This window comes from Prionailurus bengalensis, chromosome F2 (genome assembly GCF_016509475.1).
Source record: "Prionailurus bengalensis isolate Pbe53 chromosome F2, Fcat_Pben_1.1_paternal_pri, whole genome shotgun sequence".
Lineage (NCBI taxonomy): Eukaryota > Metazoa > Chordata > Mammalia > Carnivora > Felidae > Prionailurus > Prionailurus bengalensis.
This window is the reverse complement of record NC_057353.1, coordinates 17,635,602-17,650,303: the sequence shown is the minus strand read 5'-3', so window position 1 is coordinate 17,650,303 and position 14,702 is coordinate 17,635,602. Positions and strand designations below refer to the sequence as shown.

General features: G+C 35.1%; 1 protein-coding gene across 4 annotated transcripts in view; it reads left to right on the top strand.

The window, feature by feature from the left end:
* The window catches only part of ARFGEF1 (ADP ribosylation factor guanine nucleotide exchange factor 1), a 149,627-nt gene that overhangs the window by 113,261 nt on the left and 21,664 nt on the right, over positions 1–14,702 (top strand). For all 4 annotated transcript variants that reach the window (XM_043602221.1, XM_043602222.1, XM_043602224.1 and 1 more), the window contains 9 exons: positions 5,106–5,146; positions 5,240–5,409; positions 5,770–5,921; positions 6,060–6,232; positions 7,003–7,163; positions 8,069–8,199; positions 11,565–11,694; positions 13,009–13,144; positions 13,226–13,364. In XM_043602221.1, coding sequence (XP_043458156.1) covers positions 5,106–5,146; positions 5,240–5,409; positions 5,770–5,921; positions 6,060–6,232; positions 7,003–7,163; positions 8,069–8,199; positions 11,565–11,694; positions 13,009–13,144; positions 13,226–13,364 — 1,233 coding nt within the window. The remainder of the gene's footprint in view (positions 1–5,105; positions 5,147–5,239; positions 5,410–5,769; positions 5,922–6,059; positions 6,233–7,002; positions 7,164–8,068; positions 8,200–11,564; positions 11,695–13,008; positions 13,145–13,225; positions 13,365–14,702) is intronic.

Here is a 14,702-nt window from a genome sequence, read left to right as displayed (position 1 = left end):
GCTCAGTAGTAGTAAAAAAAAAAAAAAAAAAAAAAACAACACTATTGCCAGAATAACTTTGCTGAAGCAATTAAGACTGTATTGTGATATATTGCAATTTACATGATGAAATACCTATAATTTTTCTCTATAGATCATGGAATATAGGAAGGAGAAAAACAATATGAAAATTGAACTTAAAATAGATATTAGTGGGCATTAGGGAAATGGTAATCTTGATGAAAAAGAACACATTTTATGTCTTTTATAGAAAACTAATTGCTCTTACTATCCCTGTGTGAAAATGGTAAGTGTCTTCAAGTCCTATTTGATATGACTGCATTATGAATAAATGAAGGATTTGGTGGCAATTCTCATTGCAGACTTCTTTGGAAAGGACTTTGGAATTTGTATATTGTATACACTATCAAGTATTCCTCGTATTTATTGTTTTCTAACAGTAAACCCATACTAAATGTTCTTTTGAAGGTTAGGTTTTTCTAGGTGAGTGCCCAAATATTTGAAACTTAACATTTTACATCACTGATACTTAAATTTTTTTTATTGCTTCTGATGAAACTTTAAAAAATATAACATGTATTTTTTTTTCTTGGTGCTTGGAAACTTACACTAATCCATTATTTTACTTCAGATAAAACATTTTGCTCTAAGTACAGACTGAACTAGGGTGTTCAGTGGCTACTGACCGTGGAAAACATTCCAAATATTCCTTGCAACTTTTTCCTTGAAAAAGAACTCTGTAATGTCTGTTTGCTGACCTTTTTTTTTTTAGGGGAAGGAGGTCATTTACCTTTACCTTGTGAAGGCTGAAGAAAGATTGTGTGTCATCTGACATGTACTGTGTAACTTGAAGGCGTAACAACGTGCTTGGCACTTTGCAAAGTGCTTTACATGTATTATTTCATTTAATCCTTCCAGTAACCTCATGAGATGAGTAGTAGTAGTAGTAGTGTCGTTAATTTGCAAATGAGGAAATGGAGACAGAGGGAGGGGGATCAAATAACTTGCTCATCCCCACAGTTAATCTTGTCTTGATTATTATTGTGATAACCGTTTCATCCACAGAGAATTTGAGGAGTGGTGCCAGGACATACGTTCAGGCAGCATATCTCTTGAGTGTACACTCTTATCCTCTCCACCTCTCTGCCTGCGTGTACAACTGTAGAACAGTGTAATGTCTCCCCTTCTGCCATCACGGTAGCTTTTTTCCAAATTATTTTCTGGACTTGCAAAAAATCCTCTTCACTATCATTATGAGAATCTCTTCAGGCAAGAGTCAACATTTTACCTATTTGTTTCCATAGTATATTTTATATGACCATACCAAGTTCTAATTTACCTATACATCCACTGTTTGTTGCAGGGAGACATGTCTCTCATTTGAACAAATGATATGCCTCTCCATTTTAAGAATTTAAGTATATTTTAGAGGATTCTTAACACAAATTCTTTCTATTAGTACTTTGTTGTCTCAAGTTCATCATCGCCAGATAACTTCTATGACCATAAATCCAATGTCCAACTTTATACAAAACCTCAATATTGAAATTTTAGCTCATAGAGAAAGCATTAAAAGTGACGTCTTTGATTTTATTATAAGATTATATTCTTATTTGGTGCCTTTCACTTTCTCATTAAATTTCTTCTGTTTCTGAATATATGAGTTTATTTTCACATGTAATATCCTGACTCTAATTCATAAGCCAAGTCATTTAGATAACCTAGATATTCAAGACAGTGATACAAATATTGTCAGGCATCACCCTGGAAAGTTCTGTACTTGTCCTGCAAAAAGTAATTTTCTTGTCCTTAGGCCTGTTGTTATGAATAATCTGTTATGACAAGTAAAGAAGTAAACATGAATAATCAAAGTAGCTCTTTTTTGCTTAATTATGTATAGCTTCTGTTTCTTAACAGAAAACGTATATGATTCTATTAAAAGCTGTAAGATGGGTATCTGAATTCCGCAAAGCTTCAGAATAACATTCCTTCCAAGGTCTCTAATTTTTTCATGTGGAAGAGACAAAGGACACCCTTTGGAGGACCCACATGCCCTGGGGCATGCGTGTTCCCCTAATGTAAAAGGAACCAAGGGCGTATAGGCAAATACTCTTGCTATGGTAAGCAAGAAGCGGGATCAAAGCTGCGGAGTCTGTCACACTAAAACACTGACTTCCAAACTACCTCTTGGAATGCATTTTTGCCTTTTGGAGCGTCACAATGGAGACTGATTAATTTATTATTTAAAATGAAAGTTGTCCCATTCAACCTCAGACATCTCCATTAAAAATCTGTGATTTGTGTTTGTTAGCTCTTGTAACTTGGGCTTTGAATATGATGGAACAAATAATATATGTAAAATTGTTTCATTCTATTAAAATTTCTCCTACATAAAAAATAAAAAGTGAAAGTTTTAAGATGATAAAATTTTCTCCACTTTTGTTTTAGGAATCCCAAACCATTAGAATTTAGGAGAATATGGGCTGTTTAATCTATAGTACCTGATCCTTAGGATTTGCTAGGGTAGAATTTGTTAGACATTGCTAAACTAGACCAGGTTAGTGAGTATTACTAACCTGTGCAGGAATAGGTTTTGTCTAGGAATGATGTACTGCTAAAAGTGAAAAAACAGTACCATAGTTTTTGTTTTTATTAACTTTAAGCACACCAAATCTAGCTTTATACTGACCCATCTCACACTTTGGAACATTCTGTCACCTATCAGAAAATACATGTAGCTCATCCCCAACTGTATTTGCTCACAAGCATCTTCCAGTTAGGTCTAAGAAATAAGTGTTACCTCTGATATTTTCACTGTGAAAACTTTTTACATAATACAGTAATTTAGTCTGCCTCTTTAGTGCATACAGTTTAACATGTATGTGATTCAGAATCTGCAGGTTTTGTCCCCCCCCCCTTTTTTTTGTGTTGCCACAGTGCTTTCATTTTGTGGATGAAGCAGTAATCTATTCTATTTTCCTGCTAGTACTTTTCAGAGCATGTCTTTTAATATTAACACACAAGGTTCTCATGCGTCTGTCCTTTGCTTTTCATACAGGGAATGTAGAGTCCATTTCCTAGACTGATTTTGTGAAACATAGCTCTGTTCTCCTGCCTTAGTTTATGAAGGCTTAACTTTAAATGCCTCCACAGACTTCTGTGCTCTACCGTATGGCTTATCTGTAGTGGAGCATTACTAGACATAGAGTGACCCCTCAGAGGCTACCAAAGTGAGTAGGAATTTGAATGCCCTTTTTCAGGATGCATGCTCCCCCTAACTTCTCCTGTCACCCTGAGTCTATAGAACCTGTCTGATTGCTACTGGTATTTCCCTGTTCTTGTTCACCATTATTTCAGGGCCTTCAGAGAATTTGTTGCTTCTTTCCCCTGTAGTTGCATATAATCTCCCTCTCTGCTTCTGTTCTTTATCCCTTTTACTCTTTGCCATATGCTTCCTTCTCAGTTAAAGAAATTTTTTTCTTTTCTTCCTTTTCCTGTTGTTTCTCCTGTATACTATCTAATTTTTATATGTCTCTGTTTGTGGTATTTTTTTTTAATAGCCATTGCCTATGAGAATACAGTAGTTTGAGAAATCAGCTAATGACATTTATAATGTGCACTCTAGCAGTTTTCATTTTTGTTCATGTGAGAACTTTGTAGGCTTTGTATATTTTTAGTTTCTGAATTCAGTCTATCCACTGGATTAAATGGGGACTTACTATTCTATTTTTTCCTCCAGATTGTGTTCTCAGCCAGATCTTTGAAGTATTGTTTTGTTCTGACAAGAGCAGCAGAGGAAGTTTTAAAATATCCCTTTAGCAGATCAGTTTCTGAGTTATCATCTTGTCAGTTTTTAGGCTGTTTTTCCTGTCGTGTTTTTGTTACTCATTGCCAGAACACGTGGAAAGACATTCAAGGGCACTAAGGTTAAAAAACCATTATATATTCAGAACATGGATAAAGTGGACATAATAGGAAAAAAACAATAGATTTTAAATGCTCATGTTTTGCTCAGGTTAAGTGTGAGGTAATACAGCAAAGTAGTTAAGAGAGTGGATTCTGGAGTGTGCCCGTCTCGGTTTGAATCTTGGCTGTAGCACTTACAAGTTCTGTGACGTTGAGGAAGTTATTAAAATACCTTTATGTGTCAGTTTCTATGTTGATAAAATTGAAAGTCTACAAATACCCACTTCACAAAGTATTTGTGATTATTAAATGAGTAGATACATATAAAACACTTAGAATAGTACCCACCTTGTAATTGTTGGTAGCCATTACTGTCACTATGATTACTTTTATTTCTAAGTTTAATATTTGACCTGCTCCCGCCTTTAAGGTTTCCATTTTGTCATGCAAAGCCTATGGTACACAATTTAAATTGAATATCAGTTCATCCTGGAAGTCACATCGAACCCTCGGTTACAAACCCAGAGGATGGGTAAAAATGCAGACTTTTAAAAGAGGGCTAATATAGTAGATTTATGCTGAAATCTTCTATGAAACTTTGAAACAAAAATTGCTGAGTGAAGAAAGCTGGGCAAAGCTGGACAGCATATCTTAACTCTAAATATTTGAATTTTCTAAGAAAAGTTATTTAGCCACTTCTTGGTTAAACGATTGGAGACTATTTTACAAGTTTCTCTTAAATTGCTTGTAATTTAACATAAATGAGTTTTCTAACCAAACATATGATACTTGTAAAAAAGTCGAAATTTCCATTTTAAGAATGTGTTTAATGCTAGTAGATAATCAGGAAAAATGAAAAACCTTCTGTTTTGTAGTGTGCCAATGTTTAATTCGTTTTACAAATTGATATTTTTTTATTCTTAGAGTTTCATGAGATACCCATCTAGTGTTTATAAATTTACTAGTAAAATTACAACGATATATTCTTACTCATATTACTGAATACGAAGGAGGGACGGAGGAACATCCAAACTATACTTGTTATTAAACTATATGATAAAATATTCATTTGACTACCTGATGTTTTTGTTCCCTTAAAACAGATTTAAAGTAGCTAATACCTCAGGCTACTTACTTCTGAATTGATGTAGCAGAAGTCAGACTTTATAAATTTTTGAATTATGGTTTTCTTTCTTTAGAATATTTACAGGGTCAACAAGGCTAGATGGAAATGCTATTGGTAAGTATATACATTTATTTCACTTACAAATTGGTTTTTTGGCTAAAAAAAAACTTGAAAGCTGAAAAAAATGTATATCTGTTTATATTATAGTGGATTTTGTCCGTTGGCTCTGTGCTGTGTCTATGGATGAATTACTTTCCACTACACACCCAAGAATGTTTAGTCTACAGAAAATAGTAGAAATATCATATTACAACATGGGAAGAATAAGACTGCAGTGGTCTCGAATTTGGGAAGTTATTGGTGATCATTTTAATAAGGTATTTGAATAATTAGAAGATACGCTTACATTTGTAATATGTTTCGTGTTTTGAAATTCCTTATAATGTAATTGAGGCGTTTTCCTATTCTAGCTTTTCTAAATTACATTTTTCTAATTGAAAATAGAAAACCGTTTGAGTCCTGTTTTTCTTTTTAGAAGTGATTACCTTAAGTTTTAAGAATTTAGTTAAAGTGTATTTTTCTTGTTGAGAAATATTATCAGTACACCTAGTGTCTTTGTGGAGAATCTTAGGATTTACCTGTCTATGCTATGAGTTCTATACTTTTTCTAAAAGAAAAATGAAGAGATGGATTTTCACTGCTGACAATAGCACCCTATATTTCTGTTGCCATTACAGGTTGGCTGTAATCCTAATGAAGATGTAGCTATTTTTGCAGTAGACTCCTTGAGGCAATTGTCAATGAAGTTCTTAGAGAAAGGGGAGCTTGCTAATTTCAGATTCCAGAAGGATTTCTTAAGACCTTTTGAACATATAATGAAACGAAACAGGTATTACATTTGTTGAATTGCTTAATATCATAAAAATACTTTATTATTTTCCACAGAAGGGGGAGAAACAGAAGAAAGGAAAAAAAACTGATGGGTTTTATCTGTGTGTATATCCACGCAATTATATTAATATTTTAGGTCCCCAACAATTCGAGATATGGTTGTACGTTGTATAGCACAGATGGTTAATTCTCAAGCTGCTAACATTCGGTCCGGATGGAAGAACATTTTCTCTGTGTTTCATCTAGCTGCATCTGATCAAGATGAAAGCATAGTGGAACTTGCATTCCAAACAACAGGGCACATTGTCAGTGAGTATTCTTCTGGCTGTGTTCAAGTTAAAAACAAAACAAAACAAAAAAATGTGTTCCAGAGATAATACAAGTGTAAGATTATGGACCTGTTATGGCTTTAAGTTTACTAAATTTTGCCTGTAGAAACAGAGTAAATAATGACTGTAATACTGTTATTATTATAGTTAACATTTATTGAACGTTTACTGTATGGCAAACACAATAACGTACTCTGAATGTGTTTCCTTCAGTCTTCACAACAGCTCTATGAGATAAGTATTTTCATTATCCCCTTTTTAATAGGTCAGGAAACTCGGGCCCAGTGAGGTTAGGGTGAATGATGGAGTTGGGATTCAAAGCCAGGGAAAGGTTTTTGACCACTATGTTACACAGCCTCCTTTGACTGTAAAGGAGAATGAAATACTTAGGATGTAAGTTAAGCCTGATTGAAAGATAATGATGACCATTATCATTTTTTATAGATTAAGAAACTGAAATACAGATGGGTTAAATGTAATTCAAGATCTGCTGATTCAGTACCTACTGTGTACTGTCACTGCATTAGGTGCTGGGTTTATAGTGTAAACAGAACACAGACCTGTGTCCCTGTCCCCTACTACTCAAAGCAGTCAAGTAAGCGGTGATGACAGACGTGACGCCATGTCTGTTAGACATCGAAACCCTTAACCGTTAAGTATGCTCTACATCTAGGGGTTGATGTTTTTTTTGTTGCAGGTAAGAATAATTGAAAAATTATAATTATCTTGATATATTTTCCACCCTTTTAGCTCTTGTGTTTGAAAAACACTTTCCAGCGACCATTGATTCTTTCCAGGATGCAGTGAAGTGTTTGTCTGAATTTGCGTGCAATGCAGCTTTCCCAGACACAAGTATGGAAGCAATTCGACTTATTCGCCATTGTGCAAAATATGTGTCTGATAGACCTCAGGTATAGCGTCATTTAGTAAACAAAATTATGCTGAGTATTTATTTCCAGTCTGAGATAGAAGTTTATTTGGGAATCCAGGGTATATGAAGCATTTATTTTTCAGTAAACCCCCAAATTATCTAAGCTTGATTCTTACTGAAGTGTTTAGAAATGATAGCTATTATTTGTTAAAGGTGTCAGGTGTTTTTCTGAGTATTTCACATGTATTAACTTGTTTAGTCTTCTATACTTTATGGGATAGGTAGTGTTTATAGCCCCATACAGATAAGGCATCTGAGGCCAGAGAAGTTAAAAAAATGTCTCCATGGTTGCAGGGCTAGTAAAGGAGACCTAGGGTTTGAACCAAGCCTATGTTTTTAGCCATTTCTGTATACTGTTCCCTACATGTTGTGCTGTGCAGTACTGAGGTTGACTGTCTGGGTGATTGTAGGCTTAAACAGTGAAGTAAAAGGTCAAATTGGCTGCCAGCCTTATCTTGCGTATCTGAATCTGTCTCTGTAACTGTCATCAAGAAAAGTGGTACATTACAGAAAGATTTTACTGCACACCAACTTGGACCTATGGGGTGCTTAGTACTTTTTACATACATCAACTCATTTGACCTTCACACTTCCCAGGGGTGGTTAGTGTGGCTGCATGGTGTCATAACCATGAAATGATAAAAATGGAAACCTGATTTAACCTGGCGTAAAAAGCAGAAAAGCTGGTGTCAGAGTTGAAGCTGAAACCAACTTTTGGATTCTAGTCCAGTGCTCTTTTTAAACAGTTGTAATCTCCATCTTTTTATACATTGTTATTTATCAAAGTGCTGACTTTGAATTTGTAAAACATTTAAAAATTTGTTTGGTGAAATATTGTACAGGTGTTATATTTTGCCTTAAGTATATCTACCTTTCTTCTTGAAGGCTTTCAAGGAATACACAAGCGATGATATGAATGTGGCGCCTGAAGACAGGGTGTGGGTGAGAGGATGGTTCCCAATTCTCTTTGAGTTATCCTGTATCATCAACAGATGCAAATTAGATGTAAGAACCAGGTAACAATCAGTGTTTGTAACTACAATTTTGAAAGGCTCATTTTGACTTAAATTAACTTTTCTCATGTGAACACAAATTCGATAGTTAAAGGCCCCAAGTCCGTCGTAAGTCAGGTGTTTTATCAGTATAGCAATTATTAGACAGATTTTAAAATATGTTAAATGGAGCAACAGTAAAAATGGAAATACATTACTTTTCCTTAACATTTTCTTATAGCATCCTACTTTGAGTTTTAGCTTCTGTGTTCATTTGTTCACACATTCTATCTTTTCATATGTTTGTTTCCAATTAGAAATTGAAGTTAGTGGCAAAATTTATTTTATTTCCTGATGAATGCTAGAAGAATCTCCAAATGCACACGCTTGGTGGATTTTAGATAAAGAACCATTTCTCTTTGAAGACTGGTCAGTAACAGTTTTGAATAATGTAGGTCTATTAAAAAGAAGTGAGACCTTTCAAAAATACATTCTCATTAAAAGATCTATATGAATGTATAGTCCATTTGCAAAGAAACGATTATGGATGTAATGTAACTGGATAAGCATTCAGTATGTACTTCTCATGTTACAGCTCCTGTCAATCCCATAGTAAAATTTTTATCATAACTACCTTTTTGACTGCCAAATTGAAATTGCCAGTTTGTATATCCTATTATCTGTCAACAAGTGCTTGAGGCATCATGAGTTCAATTTTGTGTTTAAATAAATTCCTTCTTTTATGTATCCCATCTTCTTTTTAGGGAGAATCATTAGTCATTTCGGCAATTAACTCCATTGGATTTTTAAACTATACCGGTAGTACATACAAACTTGTAACATATCAATGCTAGAACTATAATGAAGGAATGAATTTCTCCTTCCTCACTTTATGCCACAACCAGCCTCATCCCCATCCAAGGTTAAGTGTGATACATATCCTAAGAAACTTCATTTTTATTTGTTATAAAAAGAGATTTTTATAAAATTAGGTTAAGTAATCCAAAATAAGACTCAAACCTTGGGAATTTGTCAGAGAATTTAGTAATCATAAGAACTTATACAGCATTTTATTTTGCATTTAGGCATTGAAGATTGTTTGGCGGTGGACCTGTTAGGAGCTTGATAAACTTCAAGATAACCCCTGATTCATATTAATCTAAATTATTAAGATTTACAGTTTTCTGTTGTCCAGCCACCTCAGTGGAGCAACCAACATATCATGATGGACAAGTCTTATAAACTCAGTACCCCCTCACTGCCCTTGTTTGTTTGTAGAAATTTATTTGACAAAGGACCTACCTGCTTTCTTAGCTTTTGAGCCTGTCCTTGTCTGGGATCATCCTGCTTTCCTTCTTGCCATATCCCATGTTCAGATAATGGATGAGTTTTAGTTGTTAAAGAGAAGAGAAGATATATATTCTAGCTAGTAAAGGAGAGGAAAAATATGAGTAAACTTTGTTCAGTAATGGCTTTTTCTTATTTCATTCCAGGATTTGTAAGGGCTGATATGTAGACTACATTTAAAAATGTAGTACCATGGAGGAACGTGGGTGGCTCAGTCAATTAAAGGCCCAACTCTTGATTTTGGCTCAGGTCATGATCTCATGGTTGTGAAATCAAACACCACGTCAGCTCCACACTGAGCGTGGAGCCTGCTAAAGATTCTTTGTCTCTCCCTCTGCCCCTCTTCCCCACTCATGCACACTCTCTCTCTCACTAAAATGTAATGCCATGATTTGTGTAACAGATTAATTACACAGTACTTTCACGTATGTTTTTATTTGATTGCCTCAAAATTCTATGGATTTAGGATTGGTTCATTAACCTAGGGTCTCAAACACTATTTTTCCCTGTATCAGCAACTTAAGTATTGCTTTCAAAAAGACTTCTTGAACAGTGAAAATCCTTGGAAGCCTCTGTGGATTTGTGTTTGCTTTCGGGGCCTGGAAGAAACAGGATTCCTCTTACCCTAGCTGTGGGAGTTGGCATCCAGTTACTTAGAGTGGGAAGAAATGGATTTCAAGCTCAGGAGATGGAGGAAAAAGGAGCCTTGTTCTGTTGTAGGGAAACAAGGAGTTTTGATAGGCTTCTCCCACAGAAGAGAGGGTGTTTCTTCTGTAGGAATTTGTTTACTACGGTTTCCTTACTTTTCATTATATACATTAGATATCTTATGGGTCAGATAAAGTGCTGTGAACTTACTGTAGTACCAAACAACTACTATGTTACTTCACATGTTTATTTAACAAATATTTATTTAGAGCCTGGTATGTGCCAGACTTGTACAAGGCCTGGAGGTAGCACAGCAGTAAATGAGCTGGACTGTGAACCAGTCCTTACGGAGTCTTTCAGAGAAAATTTTATTATGGCTTATCATCAGACATTTTAGAGAAAATTTTGTAATGGCTTATCATCAGACTTTTTAAAATATAAGCGTTTTCTAAATGGAGGGATACCTATATTTTGTTAGAAGAAAATAACATATAGAGAAAAGATCAAGCTTTTTAATGGTTACCTGAAGGCATTATTATTTAGAGGAAGATAATAAAGAATCAGGAAGACAATGTTGAGTTTTAGTTTTAACACTTAAACAAAAGATAGTGAATGTGATACTAAGCAGTTTATTCAATAGATACTTACTGTGTGCCTCATGGGTGACAGGCATTGCTCTGTGCCTAGAATACGGTGGGCAGCAAACCACTCACATGAATGTCATAGTCAATCAGTTTTATAATTCCTTTTGTTTACAGATGCTATATGAACAATTACAGTGTTAGCTAAAAAGTCCTATAAGTTTTCCAGAACTTCATTTTATGATGATCTTTTGCAATCTTTATTACCTTTTACAACTTTTAAATGTGGGAAGGGTAGGGTGGGAGTGAAGGAAAGATGAAATAAAACATTTTAAGGCCAAGGCTTTTGGAGTTTTTCCCTACAAAATGCATCCTAAAGAAACCTAGTTTATAGCTGAAATTTCCTTTTTTTTTTTTTTAAACGTTTATTTATTATTGAGAGACCGAGAGACACATGAGCAGGGGAGGGTTAGAGACACATGAGCATGAGCAGGGGAGGGTTAGAGAGAGTGGGAGACACAGAGTCTGAAGCAGGCTCCAGGCCCTGAGCTGTCAGCACAGAGCCCGACGTGGGGCTTGAACTCTCGTACTGTGAGATCATAACCTGAGCCGAAGTTGGTCGCCTAACCAACTGAGCCACCCAGGCACCCCTATAGCTGAAATTTCTTAAAATTGAATATCACGTGTTAGTTTAAAACTATTTCTAAACTTTTTCACTAGCTTTATGAACTCTGAAAACTATTTTAAGAGGGGAATCTGATGCAGCATGCTTTTTTGTATTCCAGTTTTTCTACTTGTGTTTTATCATTTTAGGGGTTTAACAGTAATGTTCGAAATAATGAAAACTTATGGCCACACTTACGAAAAACACTGGTGGCAGGATTTATTTAGAATTGTTTTCAGAATCTTTGACAACATGAAATTACCAGAACAGCAGACAGAGGTAAGAGAAAATGAAATTTTATTTAACACAGTCAAGTTAAAAGGTTCTTAATACTTTCCCTAATACAGTTTACTATTTCAAATTAAGGACATGGAAAAGAAAAAAAACTAGAGAATTTTTCATTATAATAAAAGGTATGTCTTTGTAAATAAAGAACAGTATTTGGGGATAGAACTGAGTTAATGAATTGGTTGTTTTCAGTGACTTCTGGTTTCTTTTTTCTTTTACAAAACATTTTTTTAAAAAATCTTATTTCTGAGAGACAGAGTACGAGCAGGGGTCGGGGGGCAGAGAGAGAGAGGGATACACAGAATCCGAAGCAGGCTCCAGGGTCTGGGCTGTCAGCATGTAGCCCGACATGGGCCTCAAACTCACAAAATGCGAGTTCATGACCTGAGCTGAAGTCGGACGTTTAACCAACTGAGCCACCCAGATGCCCTTGGTTTCTTTTTTTCATTTTAATATTGCCACAACTACAAATACCAGTTATCTTCTTTTAGCATTCATAGTGACCTCTTATTCTGAAGTGAATAAAGAATACATAGTGATGTCTTATTTTATTTCAATGTATTTTACTACAAACCAATTATAGTATGCATTTCAGTAAATGTAGGGAAGAGAGAGCCTCAAGTTTTCTTATTTTGTCTCATACAGCTATATTAAATGCAAACTTTGGGGGCTCTCTGGCCTGTACAAAGTTTTACTTTAGATCTGTGTTTTTTAAATCTACAGGTAGACTCTTACTTAAAAAGTCTTATTAAGTAGACAGATGTATATGCACTGTCACAAAACTGTATATGAAAATATCAGTCCAGATTAGTCTTTATATACTTGAGAAAAATAAATTCTTTACTTTGTATGGCCTTATTCACCATTTACGGTATTTTCAAGAACCATACTTCACAAAAGTTTTATTTTAAATTTATGCTAAACCCATTTGGATAAATTCTTATCATTTTCTTCTTGTTTATTTCTCTTTTATATTCTGTCATATTCTAGAGCAAGGCCAGCTGTTGTTATTCATGCATATTGTTTTGAGAAGTCATAATGTTAATAGCAAGATGATTCAGTGGTAATTTTTTATAATCAAAAATAATGCAAAAAATAGTTAAAGTATTTTATATATAGATGGTTATGGAACAGTGGAGAAAAATAGATCTCGTACTGAGTTGAAGTGAATGGAATATTCTAGAGGGAAGTGAGGGCTCTGAAAGGAACGTGAACAGACTTAGCTTTTAAATATGCAAAATTTTTTTCTTGAATTCTGGTGGTTGATGAATGGTCTGACCTTCTTTTAACAACTTTTCCCCCTAGAAAGCTGAATGGATGACTACAACTTGTAATCATGCACTTTATGCAATTTGTGATGTGTTCACCCAGTATTTAGAAGTACTCAGTGATGTACTTTTGGATGATATTTTTGCCCAGCTCTACTGGTGTGTGCAGCAAGGTAGGTCTATAGCAAATAGTGACACAAAGTGTTAAATATGGCCCTGGCAATACATAAATGAATTGCTCTTTTCTTTTCTAGACAATGAGCAGTTAGCACGATCTGGTACAAACTGCTTAGAGAATGTTGTTATTCTGAATGGTGAGAAGTTTACCCTAGAAATCTGGGATAAAACTTGTAACTGCACACTGGATATCTTCAAAACCACAATCCCACATGCGTAAGAAGATTTTTTACAACTTTGTATGTTGAATGATCGAACTAAAAAGTTTCATAGTAACTAGTGATTTCTTACAACAGAAATCCTTTTAAAAATACCTCAGTGTTCCATGAATTTGCATTTATTGCAAATCAGACTCCTGTAAGCCATAACAAATACAAATACTTGAATTAGATTATTTATAAACCAGACCCTTGAGTCTGATTGGTCATGTGGTTATTGGTCACATTGAAGTGATTCTACTTGTACAAGGTTTTAATTATCCAGATTAAAGCAAGCAGTGGTTTTGGATTGGGGGGTGAAAAACTCAACATATATTTCAGTTACTGTAGATTTAATAATCTAAGGAAAATTAATTTGCAAATATATTTTACAGTTAATTGTCATCTTATGATGGATTAGTTTGGAATTGTAGTGAAGGAGTTTTTATCAGTGGAGAGACTAAGACATAGTGTCACTAAATGACTAATAAATAGCACCTGGATTATTTGTACAACATAATTGAATTTACTTACCAGCTCAGCTTCTGGGGCTCTCTGACCTGCACAAATCTACTACTTTTAAATCTGCTGAATAAGATGATTTAAAGCGTACTTAAAACATCTTATTAAGTAGGCACATGTATATGTATGTGTATGTGTATAAAACTTACATGAAAACTATGATTCACATTTTTAAACATCATAAACTTTTTCTTGACATGAGTTAAGTATATTTGCGCTGACATGATCCCCTTCTCAGTATCCTAATAAATAGGACATCAGAAGTTAAACAAAAGGGACACACCTCTAGGAAAGCAGTCTGTAGGTGGTCATACACTGAAGGGACAACTGTTGGTCAGATTTTCTTATTTTTTTGGTACACGTTTTGTTGGAGCAACCTACCTGACAGATGACCCATTTCTGTGAGTTTATCTGTAGCCCTTATGTCAAAAGATGGTATGAATTCTTGCCTAGCCATTTTCCCTTTGAAGTCTTCACAAAAACCAGTCAGGCTGAACTTTCTTTTTTTGTTTTTTTTTTTTTAATTTTTTTTTTTCAACGTTTATTTATTTTTGGGACAGAGAGAGACAGAGCATGAACGGGGGAGGGGCAGAGAGAGAGGGAGACACAGAATCGGAAACTGGCTCCAGGCTCTGAGCCATCAGCCCAGAGCCTGACTCGGGGCTCGAACTCCCGGACCGCGAGATCGTGACCTGGCTGAAGTCGGACGCTTAACTGACTGCGCCACCCAGGCGCCCCTCTTTTTTTGTTTTTAAGAACTGCTTCTGTTTTGGGGCGCCTGGGTGGCTCGGTCGGTTAAGTGTCCGACTTCAGCTCAGGTCATGATCTCACGGTC